The sequence below is a fragment of the Microtus oregoni genome, unplaced genomic scaffold (genome assembly GCF_018167655.1).
Source record: "Microtus oregoni isolate MIOR12 unplaced genomic scaffold, Mior012 000015F_ref0000493, whole genome shotgun sequence".
NCBI classification, from domain to species: Eukaryota; Metazoa; Chordata; class Mammalia; order Rodentia; family Cricetidae; genus Microtus; species Microtus oregoni.
The window spans coordinates 44,661,503-44,677,407 of NW_024543074.1; the positions used below are offsets into that span (position 1 = coordinate 44,661,503).

At 42.8% G+C, this 15,905-nt stretch overlaps 1 protein-coding gene across 5 annotated transcripts in view; it reads right to left on the bottom strand.

The window, feature by feature from the left end:
- Positions 1–15,905, bottom strand: part of Kif3a (kinesin family member 3A) — a 39,694-nt gene that overhangs the window by 15,111 nt on the left and 8,678 nt on the right. For 3 of the 5 annotated variants that reach the window (XM_041664608.1, XM_041664609.1, XM_041664607.1), the window contains exons 3-10: positions 12,260–12,404; positions 12,073–12,157; positions 9,742–9,847; positions 5,715–5,854; positions 4,981–5,178; positions 4,537–4,711; positions 2,560–2,658; positions 670–741 (exon numbers count right to left, since the gene is read on the bottom strand). In XM_041664608.1, coding sequence (XP_041520542.1) covers positions 670–741; positions 2,560–2,658; positions 4,537–4,711; positions 4,981–5,178; positions 5,715–5,854; positions 9,742–9,847; positions 12,073–12,157; positions 12,260–12,404 — 1,020 coding nt within the window. The remainder of the gene's footprint in view (positions 1–669; positions 742–2,559; positions 2,659–4,536; positions 4,712–4,980; positions 5,179–5,714; positions 5,855–9,741; positions 9,848–12,072; positions 12,158–12,259; positions 12,405–15,905) is intronic. The other 2 variants (XM_041664612.1, XM_041664611.1) reach the window with 1 other exon arrangement.

Here is a 15,905-nt window from a genome sequence, read left to right on the forward strand (position 1 = left end):
GGTGAAAGCAAGCATCACTTCCATTTTCTTCTGAAAGTAGAAATAGACAAAATTTAATGCTTTTTAACTTACAGTTAAAAAAATATCTAAGACTAAAGAAGTCTAGACAGACTTTATGCACTCTGTGTGACTCCGAATTTTCTAATCACATCTCAGAAAGAGTCTCAAAATTGACCGATATCAGGAGTGGGGAAGCATCCAGTTGGGATGAAGCGCTACTCGGTCTTCTTCACCTGCCTCAGGCTTCGCTCATCCTTTATTTGGAGCACACACAGCCTGTTACACTGGGCGCCGCTGCACCAACAAACATTAATTTGTACTCGTAGAGATTCAAGATGTGTTGTTCACATCTCTTACACTGACCAGAATTAAAAATATAATGAAGCATAAAATAGAATCCTGAGAATTATTCTTTCACACAGCTCGCTGGCTCTCTTGACATTATCTCAGCAGCAAAAGCATGAGTCTTTCTTCTACTGTCTCAAACATGGGCTCTGGCCTATGTTTCACAGTCAACTGAAGCCATGGCAGGGTGGGGCCACATGCTTTCCTCCTGGGAGCCCAACATGAACCAGTCATGACAGGGAGTGGGGCAGCATCTCTCAAATGAAGCCCATGAGTGATGGAGAAGCCAGAGCTCTGTTAGAGAAGGTGAGGGCCGCCACTCACGAGGCAAGAACTCATCCAGAGGCTTCTCTATGACAGAACATGTGGAGTCTGAGCTACTGCTGCTGCTACTGCCTGGAAGACAAAGAAACGAGCCCACGGAACCAGAGAGAGGGAACAAGAAATGAACAAAAATACACAGAGAAAACTTGAGTTCTGTAGGAAGAATTTAGAGGACAATCAAGCTTTGCATTCAAGAGCGACTCACTCTAGCTTACAACTAAGTCCAGCTGCTTCCCTGTCACAAAGCCATGCGGGATTATAACTGCATTTCTTTACAGATCCGCAGTAGTGCAAACCCCACTACTAATCTGAACATAATTATTCAGAGGGTTGAAATGACCAAAATGTCACCTAGTGACATGCAAGTCTATACACACTGCTAAGAAAAAGAAACAGCTTTAAAATGTAAAAAATCACACAATTCACATTACTGAAATCAGCCGCCCTTCATTATAGACAAGGCAATGTCTCCAAGTCCCCACCCCCCCCAAAACACGCTACCAGATTTTACTTATGTCTAAAGCTTGACAGCATAATTAACAAGGCTCAGAGAAAAATGTTAAGCTTCCCAGCACAAGTTAAAACATATTTAAAATATTTTAACATATTAAACCGTGGCACTTTTTTTCTATATAAATTTATTTTTAGTAAATCTACTCTCAGTTCAAGTAAAAAAAAAACATTATTTTACTCTGAAAAACTAGCTATGAATAAAAACACTTTTTTTTGTTTTTTTTTTGTTTTTTTCGAGACGGGGTTTCTCTGTGGTTTTGGAGCCTGTCCTGGAAGTGGCTCTTGTAGACCAGGCTGGTCTCGAACTCACAGAGATCCGCCTGCCTCTGCCTCCCAAGTGCTGGGATTAAAGGCGTGCATCACCACCCGGTTAAAAACACTTTTTAAGTCAGGGACTGATAAAGAGTTTTTGCAAAGAACCAGGTCAAGTGTTTTGATGTGAAAGAGCCATAGATCACACATAAACAAATGATTGTGGCTGCTTTAAGAACACTTTAAAAAAAAAAAGGCTCCACATGGATTTGGCCAGCACACTGTACTCTGCCAACTTCTGCCCTACTTGGTGCTTTTTCTGTCTTCTGGATGTACAAAATCTTCAGTTTTTAATTTGGGCTCCCACCGAGCAGTGATGGGCTTGTTTTCACCAAGACTGATTAACTATGACTGTGCAGCAGCCCGCAGGAGCTGAGGAGCGCTTGGGGTTTGAAATGAGGCAGGGACCTTCTTTTCTTTATGCCCTCTGTAGCCTCAGCAAAGCAGTTCATGCTGGAAGCTGCTCCAAAGGGTGAGGATGCCACACAGTTTACAAAGAAAGAACTTGGTGGGGGGAGGGGGAGGCAGTGGTGGCACACGACTTTAATCCCAGCACTTGGGAGACAGAGGCAGGAGGATCTCTTTGAGTTCAAGGCCAGTCTGGTCTATAAGGGCTAGTTCCAGGACAGTCAGGGCTGTTACACAGAGAAACCGTCTCAAAAAAACCAAAAAAAATTAAAAAAAAAAAAGGATGGACTTCAGTGAAAAACTGTATTTCTCACACAAGCTCACCACCTGCAAATTATTTTTAAAGGCTAACAACATCACTTTAAGAAAAATCCCACGTTATCCTAGTTTCAAAAACCGATAGGGACCTAACACAGATGTAAAACTGGAAGACAGTATATCTCCTACCACAGTTTCACAACTTAAAATTTTACAGGAGACGATATGGCATCCTGGGTAAGCAAACATAACCAGAGAGAATGTTTACAAAGTTAACCATATACAGCATAAGTTCCCTGCTGGAACCAATACCATAGTTAAAAATGCCAATATAAAGTGGACATCATCGGGGAACAATTCTAGCCAGCTGTGAGCAATCAGAACATGAAGAGAACTTACCCCTTCTCTTCTTCCTCTTCTCTCCATCTTCTCCAAGTTCACCCTCCTCATTATCATCCTCCTCCGACCCACTAACGTCAGAGCCTGAAACTTCTTCCCCTTGGACAGAAATTTAACCATTTTTAGTCTGTACCAAGTCCCTGGCTATTTAGAAAAGGCCTATATTCATTCAATTCATTACATTTTTGTTGCTCAAACACAAATTGAAAATCTACCTAAATGTTCACAGTGTACCTGACAAGCAGGTATACACTGGTGATCTCTGGGGTTTGCTCACAAGCCAGCCCAGCCTACTTGGGGAGTTCCAGGTCCATGAGAGAGCCTGTCTTCCCCTTGCCCACCGAAACAATGAACAGTACTTGGACACATTCTGTTATCATCTCTAAGCATGCACACATGCACATATTCACATGCAACCTCACACACATGTACACAGAAATTTTATTTTACTTTCTTAGAAAAATTAAATTTTTTTATTTTTTAGACTTTTGAAATCTTTTCAAAAACAAAACAAACAAAAAAGTCCTTTAATGCCTTTGCCTACCGAACATAGGATCAGAAGAATAAAAATGAAGTCGAACACATCACAGAGAACATGACTATACGACTACCTCTGGCTGCGTGTCCAGCACATACACAGGGACTAGAACATGTCTACCCAATGTGCACAGCCACACCATCACAAGGACTAAGAGAACTCCTGGCGGTGGTGGCGCACGACTTTAATCCCAGCACTTGGGAAGCAGAGACAGCACGTGGATCTTTGAGTTTGAGGCCAGCCTGGTTGGTCTACATAGTGAGTTCCAGTACAGCCAGGGCTACTGAGAGATACCCTGGGGAGAAGGAGAAGGAGAGAAAGAGGGAGGAAAGGAGGGAGGGAGGAAGGGAAAGGCAAAGAGAGGGGAAGGAAATGAAATCATCAAAATGAAGGCATGCATTCAGCACTAACTAGGGGAATAAAAGATCTTAAAAACAAACTGGCTACAAATGCCACCTAGTGGCCATTTAAAAACACAACTTTACTATCTGTGAAGTGGTTCTCAGGCTTTTTCCCCAGACACACCAGTGGTCTCTGGGTCTTCCCCCAGAGACTCCAATGGCTTAGACTCCAGGCCCTTCACCTGCTGTACAGGGAGTCTATACCAGTCAGAGAGGGTTCATCCCCCTGTAAATGGCGTGGGAGTTCCAGAACTGATCAGGAAGCTCTTCATCACCATCAGCTGGACTTCAAACTTTCCTGTTTTTGTTTTGTTTTGGTTTTTCAAGACAGAGTTTCTCTGTGTAGTCTTGGCTGTCCTGGAACTCACTCTGGCCTCGAGCTCAGAGATTGGCCTGCCTCTGCCTCCCAAGTGCTGAGAATAAAGGCGTGCACAGCTGCCACCACCATTAGGAGCTGGGACTTCAAACTTTGTAATCTAGATGGTCTTCGAAAACATTTTCTTGCCAGGCAATAGTAGTGCATGCCTTTAATCCCAGCATTCAGGAGGCTGAGGTAGCAGGCGGATCTCTGTGAGTTTGAGACCAGACTGATCTATAGAGCTAGTTCCAGGACAGGCTCCAAAGCTACACAGAGAAACTCTGTCTCGAAAAACCAAAAAGAAAAAAAGAAAAAAAAAAACAAAAACAAAAACATTTTCTTAGAAGACTCATATTCCTCAGAAATAGTATTTTTAAATGTCAATGTTACAATTTAACAAAGGGCTCAGGAGGTAAAATATTTGCCCTCTAAGTCTGCCATGAGTTCAATCCCAAAAACCATAATGCAAGAGAGAATCAGCTCCCACAGGCGTCCTCTGACCTTCACACATACACCATGGCATGAATGTGCTTGCACTCACACATGTCCAACACACACAAATGCACATGCTTAAGGTATTAAGTGTCAATGCTAGAGGCTAGTGCTTGGCAGGTTGTTCTGGAAGTAAATGCAGTGGTCACCAGCAAGCCTCAACTACAGTAAGCTTTGTGAGAAGTTACCTTCCTCAAGCTTTCTCTTCAGCTCTTCTATTTCTTTCTGGAACTGACGAAGCAGAGCGTCCTTAGGGTCTTCGTTAATTCTCGCTTTGTTTTTAATGTTCTTGGCTCGGTTGGCATACCGCAAGGTACTGATGGTTTCATCGTAATTATAATCTGCTGGCCCAATATTTGCACACTGTTGAATTAGAAACGTAAATCATTCTACACAGCTACTAATATCATCATTACTAAAACAAATGCCCAAACTAGATAGACGGTTTGGTCTTCGAAAAACCAGTATCAATCATATAGGTATGGAAACAATACAACCACAGGCAATTACATTTTGTAATACACAAAGAAAAGGAATTGATTTGTAAAATGCTATTCACACCAATTATGGAAATAAATTAGAATCTTAAATTTGCCTTAGACAAATTAACTATGCCATGACTGAAGTCTTACCATCATGGTTTTTGAGTTCCCTCCCAAGGAATCCTGCAGAAGACGCGTCAGTTTAGAGTTCCGATATGGCACATGCGTGCTTTTTCCATCCACCAAGGCAGAGATGACATTGCCCAGGGTGGAGAGTGAAAGGTTGATTTTTGTAGCTTCCTTGAGGCGCTGTCCCGTGGCTCCAGTTTTCGCTTGTCTTTCTGACCCCTAGCAATAAACAGATAAAAACTAAAGTTTTTTTTTTAAAACCAAGAAGTACTTTTCTAAAATCTGGGTTTTTAAAAGTAATTTAAAATATCCCATGTAGCATCTGGAATTCACTTCAAAACAATAAGGGAAGAAGGAAGAATAGACAAAAAAGTCTAGGAAGTAGGTGAAAAAAAGCACAGTCATAATGCTACTATGTCTACTGTCAGATATCCCACAATAATAAGCAATTTAAAATCACATGTACACCATGCCTTTTGGCTTTAATTTTTATTAACAGATAACTGGAGCACAAGAACAACTCTCCCTTAAGTAGTAGCATCCTGTGGGCTAGAAAAATGGCTCAAAGGTTAAGAGCACTGAATGCTCTTCCAAGGGTGCTGAGTTCAATTCCCAGTGCTAACATAGTGGCTCACAACCAGGTGTAATGAGATCTGGTGCCCTCTTCTGGTCTGCAAGCACACATGCAGGCAGAACACTGTATACATAATAAATAAATCAATCTTTAGGGGAAAAAGTAGCGTCCTGTTACTTACAGCGAGATCCACAAGATGGAGCTTCCCCATCCTGACATGCATGTTTCCATCAACACCTTTCTCGCTACACTCTATAGTAATTGTAAAAATAGCATGGGACCTTGAACTGTGCTCATTCATGTTAGTTGCACCAACAGAACCTTTAACAAAGAAAAGAAACCCTTAAAAACTGTAACAGAATGCCTTTACGTTTACTTTTTTTTTGTTTCCACAGGGTGTTCTGTAGCCCAGGCTGTCCCTGAACTTTGATCTCCTATCTCTCTACCTCCTGCACCACCACACCCAGCTTATGGAGTGCTGGGGATTGACCCAGGACTCTGTGCATGCTAGATAAGCACTCTACCAACTGAGTTATCCTCAGCCATCTGTAATGAGATCTGGCACCCTCTTCTGGCCTGCAGGCATACATGCACACAAGAATACTGTGTATATAATAAACAAACAAACAAACAAATAGATAAATAAATAAATGGGAAAATAATTGCTGACAACTCTTTCCAGAGAGAATTTTGTTTGGGACTCTAAACCACAGACTGATTTGCACACACACATTAGAAATCAGTACAACACTATTTAAAACAGTGAGACCAGAAAGATCCAATACAATATTGTTTAATCTACTATAGAATAGTTAAGTCACTAATCGGTCATTAAAAACATGATGTGGGGTTGGAGAGATGGCTCAGAGGGAGAGCATTGTCTGCTCTTCCAGAAGTCATGAGTTCAATTCCCAGCAACCACATGGTGACTCACAACCATCTGTAATGAGATGTGGTGTCCTCTTCTGGCATTCAGGCAAACATGCAGACAGAACACTTTATATATAATAAATAAAATAAATCTTTAAAACACACACACACACACACACACACACACACACACACACACACACACAGGATAGATCCATATCCACCAGTATCAAAAGATGCCAATTCCACAGGAACTTTGTTAAACCATGAAGAGTTTGGCATGGATAGTGCATGTCTTTAATCTCAGTGCTTAGGAGGCAGAAGCAGGTGGAACTCTGTGAGCCAGGTTCATCTATATATCAAGTTCCAGGCCAACCAGAACTACCTGTGAGACTTTTGCTAAAATCAAAAGTAAACAAACAAAAATTTTAACGCAAGCTAAACAATCAGTGTAGAGGTTCATTCTTTTAATCTAGTACTTAGGAGGCTGAGGCAGGAGGATCACAAGCTTGAGGCCAGTGTGGGCAAGACAATTCTGTCTGGTCTAAAACTCCCTCTGTAGACAAAGCTGGCCTCAATCTCAGAAGCCCATCTCCTCCGCCTCTTGAACACTGGGTGTGGAAGGCCATGGGAATGTAGAGCAGTGACAACTAACTAGTGTTTAACAAGCCAACTCATCTAGAAAGGCCATGGGGTCACCGGCTCTGGGAACCAATGCTCCTGTCTGTAGTTTCTCATGAGTCACTTCATTTCTTCCCTAATAACTTCATTTCTTCCCTAAGAACAGCTCTGGGTGCATTCCCACTGCTTGTGTGTTTATCTCATGAAAATATTCCATCCACTGGGCACACATAGCTGTGGATGGTCAGGAAGATGACTTCTACTATTGTATAATTCTGATGAACAGAAATAATACTAGAATATTTTACATTACTCAGACTGACACAGGGTTCTCAGTCACAAAGACAGCCTTTTACACAGTAACTTTAGACTTCAGAGCAGATTCAAAGCAGGCTAGCTGCCCCTAGAGACTATCTGGTTGTCCCTAGAGACAAATACATGAGGTCATTTTCCCAGGTGTTGTTTTACTGAGTCAAGACCAGAGCTTGAAGCAACTTTAGTCTGCATGTACTCCCCAGCCTCAGGGTTCAGTCAACTATTTACTGTCTGGGAACCCTCACCAGCTTAGAGCTACGTTTAAGGCCACAGTGGCTCACTGGCCAGTCACTGTGACATTCCTAGCCCAAGAGAAACTACACGACTTATCTTGGATTTTGAGTATGAGTCAGGCCCTGAAAATGTAACTTACAATTAACTGTCCAGAGTTTGTCTGTGGGAGAGGAGAGGGCAGCAATGCAGAGAGAGGAAGAGAGGACGCGTGAGAGCAGTGTGAGGAAATGAGTGAGTGATGAGTAACGAGCGAGCGAGAGAACGATACAGAAGTGTGTGTAAGTGAATGAGTGTGAGAGTGGGTGTGTGTCAAGAGAAATATGCAGCAGTAAAGAGATGTAACTGAATATAAAATATGTAACTCAGCAGGACAGGGACGTATTATGTAAAGAGAGACTGTCAAAAACAGATTATTTAAGTAGAAGTTCCTTTCTTATTAAGCTACCAGCAGAAAGCTGGTGTTTCCCCAGATAGAAAAGTCTAGCAACCCTCAGATCAGAATCTTTCCTATGTCCCTGCTACTCTGAGGCATTCTTTTGGCTACCCTGAGCAGATCTAGGAGCTGGCCTCCCGCAGTCTGAGTCAACTGGGATTAAAGAAAGGTATATGCCATCATACCTGGCAAGACTTTTATTTTTTAGATGAGAAATCTATAACAATCATAGAAGAAAATGTTGGTTTAATTTTGCTTTTCTTTTCAACAGAAGGGAAGTGGTATATATTCTAGCTAACTCTCACCCTACCATGTAGCGATTGAATTCCTTAGACATGGTATTTAAACTACATCTCAGTTTCCTCATTCATAAAGGAGGAACTTTATATCTCCACAGACTACAGTGACGATTGATCATCTCGATAAAGCACACAGCACAAGCACTTCCTACTAAGTGCTCAAACAAAATGCTTTAACTATCAAGCTCTAACAGTATAACAGCTTCAAAGCCTGGCACTATTAAAGGCTGGAGAGCTGGGCCTGGTGGCACACACGTTTTATACTAACACTTAGAAGGTAGAAATAGAGCCGGGCGGTGGTGGCGCACGCCTTTAATCCCAGCACTCGGGAGGCAGAGGCAGGCGGATCTCTGTGAGTTCGAGACCAGCCTGGTCTACAAGAGCTAGTTCCAGGACAGGCTCCAAAACCACAGAGAAACCCTGTCTCGAAAAACCAAAAAAAAAAAAAAAAAAGAAGGTAGAAATAGGCGGATCTCTGTGAGTACAAGGCCAGCCTGGTATACAGTGTATATACAGTGAGTTCCAGGACAGCCAAGGCAATGTAAAGAATCCTATACCAAGAAAACAAAAAAATGGCCGGGCGATGGTGGCGCACGCCTTTAATCCCAGCACTCAGGAGGCAGAGGCACGCGGATCTCTGTGAGTTCAAGACCAGCCTGGTCTACAGAGCTAGTTCCAGGACAGGCTCCAAAGCCACAAAGAAACCCTGTCTCGAAAAACCAAAAGAGGCTGGAGAGATGGCTCTGCAGTCAAGAGTATCTACTGCTCTTCAGAGGACCTGCATTTGGGTCCCAGCACTAGCACAACTGATCACAATTATCTGTAACTCCAGTGCCAGGAAATCTTTTGCCCTCTTCTGGCCTTTGTGGGTAATGCATACATGTGGTACACTTACATGCATACAGGCAACATACTCATATACATATAATAAAAATAAATAAAGTCACTGGGTGGTGGTATTGCATGCCTTTAATCCCAGCACTCAGGAGGCAGAGGTAGGTGGATCTCTGTGAGTTCGAGGCCAGCCTGGTCTACAGAGTGAGCTCTAGGACAGGCTCCAAAGCTACACAGAGAAACCCTATCTCAAATAAATAAATAAATAAATAAATAAATAAATAAATAAATAAAGTCTTATTAGGACAGTAAGACCCTGCCTCTAAATAAATAAATAAGGAAGGAAAGGGAAGGGAAGGAAAGGGAAGGAAGAAATGAAGGAAGGAAGAAAGGAGAAGACTGGTATTAATGAAAAGAAAGCTTCAGTCAGCATAAAAACACTCTATGCTATTGTTCACTCACATATGCTCCCTGGATAGTAAATAAAAAGAATGGACTTTAAAAAAAAAAATTCAACCTCTATTGGACAAAAGCTGTGTTTATTTGCTTCTTAACCAGCATTAGAATGCAGGCATTTCATCACAGTTATGTAGCACACTTACGATTTTTGTGGCCTAGTGTCATGATTCTATCCATATCGTCAGCATTATTGACCACATAAGCTGATAAATCTTTGATATACACTCCCACATCAGGCCTTTCTTTAACCTAAAAAGCAAACATAAATCATGCCTAAGACTGTATTTATGATGTAAAATTTCCAGTTATTTACATGGGAAGAAAGTGAAGCATGGCTATGCACGGGGACCACACTCGCACAGGTGATAGTGCAGCAGCACAAATGAATGCTGCACACAAAGTACTCGTGATGCCACGAATAAAACACAAGACAGCATGAGATGATAGTTTACTAAAAACTGTACGCGTGTGTGCGGTGCACACCAGGGCACACAGGTCAGAAGACAACACGTGGGAGTTGGTTCTCTCCTTCCACCATGTGAATCCTCAGGCTTAGAGGACATCCCCTTTACCTGTTGAACCATCCTGCCACTCTGGGAATGTACTCAAGGACAAGCTAGTAAAAGGCCCAGGGTAAGCTTCAGCAATGTGATCTTTAACCTAAAACTTGCAAACCTAGAAGGCAGACTGGTTTGGGGTAGGAGAACACTGGCAAGGATCTTCAAATAGGAAAATCAAGCCAGGCACTTACAAAATTAAAAAAATAATCCAATACTAGTATTTAAAAGGTTCATTCTTCCTTGTTTGTCTTGTATCTTAAAATATTTTTAAGATGGCACTATCCCCCAAATTTACCACCCGACTCAGCAGCTGTGCGTCAGTGACTTATACTCAGATGGGTTTATATTTGTGGCAGATGCAGGTAATTTTTGTTAGTTCCCTTGTACAAAAAGGATCTTAGTCTGGCAAGCACTCTATTCCAATTTGTTTTCATGTTTCTTTTTTAGTTTTTTCTCATACAATACATCCCAACCGTAGCCTCTCCTCCCTCCACTCCTTCCAGTCGCTACTTCCCACCTCCTCCTGCCCCTGAATCCTCCCTTCTCCTCCTCCCTGCTCCCACTGTTCCTCCCTTTCCCTTCAGAAACAAAGCAGGCCTCCCAGTGATATCAACAGAACACAGCACAAGTGTGGTTGTTTGAAAGAAAATGGCCCCCCAAAGGGAGTGACACTATTAGGAGGTGTGGCCTTGCTGGAGGAAGTGCAGCACTGTGGGTATGGGCTTTGAGGTCTCTCAGTGTGACTGTCAGTCAAGTCAAGACATAGCCAGCACCACATCTGCCTGCACGCTGCCATGCTCCCCAACATGACGATAATGACCGAACCTCTGAATCTGTAAGTGAGCCACCCCAATTAAATGTTTTCTTTAGCCAGGTGGTGGTGGCGCCTTTAATCCCAGCACTCGGGAGGCAGAGGCAGATGGATCTCTGGGAGTTCGAGGCCAGCCTGGTCTACAAGAGCTAGTTCCGGGACAGGCACCAAAGCTACAGAGAAACCCTGTCTCGAAAAAACCAAAAAAAAAAAAAAAATGTTTTCTTTATAAAAGTTGCTGTGGACATGGTGTCTCTTCACAGCAATAAAAATCTAAGAGATGCAACAAGACTAAGCACAAACCCTCATATCTAGGCTGGAGAGGCAACCCAGTAGAAGAAAAAGGATCCCAAGAGCAGGTAAAAGGGTGAAACATGAGCTGGAGAGATGGCTCAGAGGGTAAGAGCACTGGCTGCTCTTCCAAAGGACTCAGGTTCAATTCCCAGCACCCACATGGCAGCATAACCACCTGCAATTCCAGTTTCAGGAGATCTGACACCTTCATACAGACACACATACAGGCAAAGCCCCAATGTACACTAACTGAAAGCTTACTTCTGTTACACCTCCACTCTCACTCCCACAAACAACCCCGGCTAAACTAGCACAGTGTGTGTGAAGAAGACCTAGCACCCATGCAAACTCCTTGATTGTTGCTTCAGTCTCTGTGAACCCCTATGAACCCAGCTTAGCTGATTCTGTGGACCATGTTCTCCTGATGTCCTCAACCCTTCTGACTTCTATAATCCTTCCTTCCCATCTTCTGCAGAGTTCCCCAAGCTCTGTCTAATGTTTGTGTGGGGGGTCTCTGCATCTGCTCCCATCAGCTGCTGGAGGAAGCCTCTCTGGTGACAACTGGACTAGGCACTCATCTATGAGTCCAGCAGTCTGTTCCAACTTTTTTCCTTTTTTTCTTTTTTTTTTTTCAAGACAGGTTTCTCTGTGTAGCCCTGACTGTTCTGGAACTCACTCTGTAGACCAGGCTGTCCTCGAACTCACAGAGATCCATCCGCCTGCCTCTGCCTCTTGAGTGCTGGAACTAAAGGCATGAGCCACTATACCCCACACTCCAATTTTTATCTTAACTCCAATTTCATCATTACCTCTAACCGTTGTGTCTGATCCTTGCCCAAAAGGTCTCGAACTTCTTCATTATATATCTCCAAGTATGACACTCGAACCAAAAACCTGCAAGTACAAAAAATATTCAATGTAGTAAGTGTGTTTATAAATCTGATGCTGTTCCCAGGTCTGAACCTCTCAATATTAGGAGAGGAAGCACTCGCTCACCTTGTGTCTCCCTCTGCTTTTGCAATGTGACCAAATATGTGAGCAAATGAGTTGGGGATGACTCCTCTGAGCCCTGGCACAGCACGGACACCTTCCATGGTGAAAGTCTTGCCTGTCCCAGTCTGTCCATATGCAAAAATGGTCCCTGAAAAAGGTGCAGAAAGCCTGTTACTTCCAGAATCTAATGATCTAGAACAATGAATCTTAAAATTAAGCTGTTGACACTGTTACGTAATGTAATATTTCATGTGTATTTTAATAAATAAAGCTTGCCTGAAGATCAGAGAGTAAAAGAGCCCCACTGGTCAGCCTCACAGATCAGGCAGTGGTGACACACACCTTTAATCCCAGTAGACACACTAGTTTGCCATAGAAACCAGGTGGTAGTGTTGCATGCCTTTAATCCCAGCCCAAGAGAGGAATATAAGACAGGAGGAGACAGTTCCTAGTCTCATTCTGAGATTCTTGGAACCAGGATCATCATTTCAGACAGAGGTAAGAGCTAATGGCTGGCTGTTTTGCTTTTCTGATCTTCAGGTTGAACCCCCCATATCTGTCTCTGGGTTATTAATCATGCTACAATGTAACATACTCCCTCAACTAAAACTTCATTCAAAAGATAGGCACACTGGCACATCTATAATCTCAGCACTGGAAAGGAAGAGTGATAAGGTCACTGAAAGACTGAGGGCAGCTTGGGCTACATAGTGAGACTGTCTCAAAAAAAGGGGGGGAGCTGGTTGGTGGTAGTGCATGTCTTTAATCCCAGCACTTAGAGGCAGCAGCAGGTGGACTGTTGTGAGTTCCAGGACAGTCAGAGTTATACAGAGAAAACCCCGTCACAAAAACAAACAAACTGGGCAGTGGTGGCAAGTAGATCCTCCTCCTTCTGCTTCCAGCCTGAGCTCTCTCTTTTCTCCACTCTCTCCTGAAGAGGTAGCTTCTCCTCTCCTCCCTCCCATTTCTCTCTCTCTCTCTCTCTCTCTCTCTCTCTCTCTCTCTCTCTCTCTCTCTCTGCGTGTGTGTGTGTGTGTGTATGTACTTTTCCCTCTTCTCCCTCCGTAACCCACTAAATAAATCTAAATAAATATGCAACCTCACTCTGCATAGCGTGCCTATCTCTCTCTCACCCGCCCAGGTCTCTCATCCACCACCGGGCTCCCTACCTAGGACCCGCTGCCCACTACTGCCCCTTGGGGAATGGCGCCTTTTTATTTTTACCATTACACTAAGTATTGTTGAAGCACCAGAATCAACAAAACACTTCTAATAACTAATCTTTAGAAAGTATCCTAAACCCTAAATGCAAAATTCTTATGTTGGCTGGTTGAGGTAGCCCCTACCTTTAATCCCAAGGAGAGAGAGGCAGATGGGATTTTAAGGCCAGAATAGTCTATATAGTGACATCCAGAATGGCAGTGGTTACACAGTAACACCTTGTCTCAAAAAAAAAAAGGATAATTTACATTGTAGTTAATTCTAATTAAATTACAGGCTGTGAAGGACAGCAAAAGCATGCAGAACACTGGCTACAGAGAGGAAGCATCTGTTTGAGTCCACCACATCTAATGCCTGACATTAGATTAACTTCCAGAGAAGTCTGCACAGTAGTAAACAGGGTGAGACGGCCTATTCTACACAGAATAAGAATCAAATGAAGACTTTTACAACCTCTGGTCTTGTGGTGAGAAACAAATCTAGACAAAGAAGGGACATAAACCAGCCTTGGGGATAGCTGGGAGAGGAAAAGGACAGAGGTCAAGGAGAGGTGAGTTTACACTAAGATTCAAAATGTACAAGAAAGAACCAGAAGAGAGACAAGGAGAAGAAGAGAGACTTCTAGGAACTGAAGCCACCAGGATGGAAGAAACAGAGATGGAAAAGGAAGATGGATTCACAGAAAGTCAGAAAAACCGGCAGACCCCATCACACAAGTTTATGGAAGCCATGGCCTAAAGCAATGTAAAACCAGAGAGGCTGTTCTCTCAGAGTTGCAGCTTCCAGATAACTGTGGCTCCAAGTGCCAATACTGGAACAAGCAAGGAAGCTGTGCAGACATCAGTGAGAGAGCAGAAGGCCAGGACAACATACAGAACCTGAATGTCAATGAGGGGTTTTAGGTGACGATGATATGGTAAAGCTAGCACACTGGCTTCCATGCATTTATTTGCATTTATTTGGCTCTGGTGGAGACAGCTCCATTGAGGAGGCTCTGCACAGTTCCACCAGAGAGGTCTATATTTTGCTGTGAACCTAAAACTACTCCAAAAATAAAGTCTATTATTATTTCTTGATAGGGTCTCATTGTGTTTCCCAGGTGAATCCTGAACTTCTGGCTTATGTGATCCTCCTATATTGGCCTTCCAAGTAGCTGGTACAGGCATGCATTAATGAACCTAGCTAACAGCATTTTAAAACAGGTAAAGATTAATACCTGCCCCCCAAAATCCAAAACATTATACCTAAATTACATTTCAACAATGGAGAACGAACTGCACTAAGTGTTACAGCATTCCTAAGTGTTATCTCTTCCAACTTGTGCTACTGTTATTACAATTTCCAGAGCTGGCACAAGACAATGGAAAATAGGTACAAACTCTTGAGAGTCAAACACCATTCTTCATTTTATTTATTTATTTGTTTGTTTGTTTATTTATTTATTTATTTTTTGGTTTTTTCGAGACAGGGTTTCTCTGTGGTTTTGGAGCCTGTTCTGGAACTAGCTCTTGTAGACCAGGCTGGTCTCGAACTCACAGAGATCCGCCTGCCTCTGCCTCCCGAGTGCTGGGATTAAAGGCGTGCGCCACCACCGCCCGGCTCATTATATTTATTTTTTAAAGTACATAACTTTGTTAACTCAAAATTAAAGCAGTGACACTTTTTATTTCAACCAAGAAGGAATAACAAGGACTAAATTAACCAACCACACTGGCTAGACCTGAAAGTAGAAAAAATGAAAGCAACAGTTTTTAAATCAATTAATTAAAAAACAACCTAATCCAGGTGTGGTGGCATACATCTTTAGCTCAGCACTCAGGAAGCAGAGGCAGGTGGATATCTGTGAGTTCAAGGTCAGACTGATCATAGTGATTTCTATGCAGTCAGAATTATATAGAAAGACTCTGTCTCAAAAAACAAATAAAATCCTGGTCTCCATGCTCCTGCCCTTAACTGAAGCCCTGAGGAAACTTCCCAATCGTTATATATATATATATATTTTTTTTTGGTTTTTCGAGATAGGGTTTCTCTGTGGCTTTGGAGCCTGTCCTGGAACTAGCTCTGTAGACCAGGCTGATCTCGAACTCAGAGATCCGCCTGCCTCTGCCTCCCAAGTGCTGGGATTAAAGGCGTGTGCCATCACTGCCCGGCTAACAATCGTTATATTTTAGTTATGTTTTAATAAATAAAGTTTGCCTGAAGATCAGAGGTTAAAATTAAGCCACTAGAGGCCAGGCAGTGAAGTCACACACCTTTAAACCCAGGAGACAGAAGCAGGTGGGTCTCTGTGAGTTCAAGGCCACCCTGGGCTAAACAAGACCAGTGCAGAAACAGAGCCAGGTGGTGGTGACTCACAACTTTAATCCCAGTACCAAAGAGGAATATAAAAGGGAAGAGGATAGAGGCTCAGGGTTCAGGCGGCACTCGT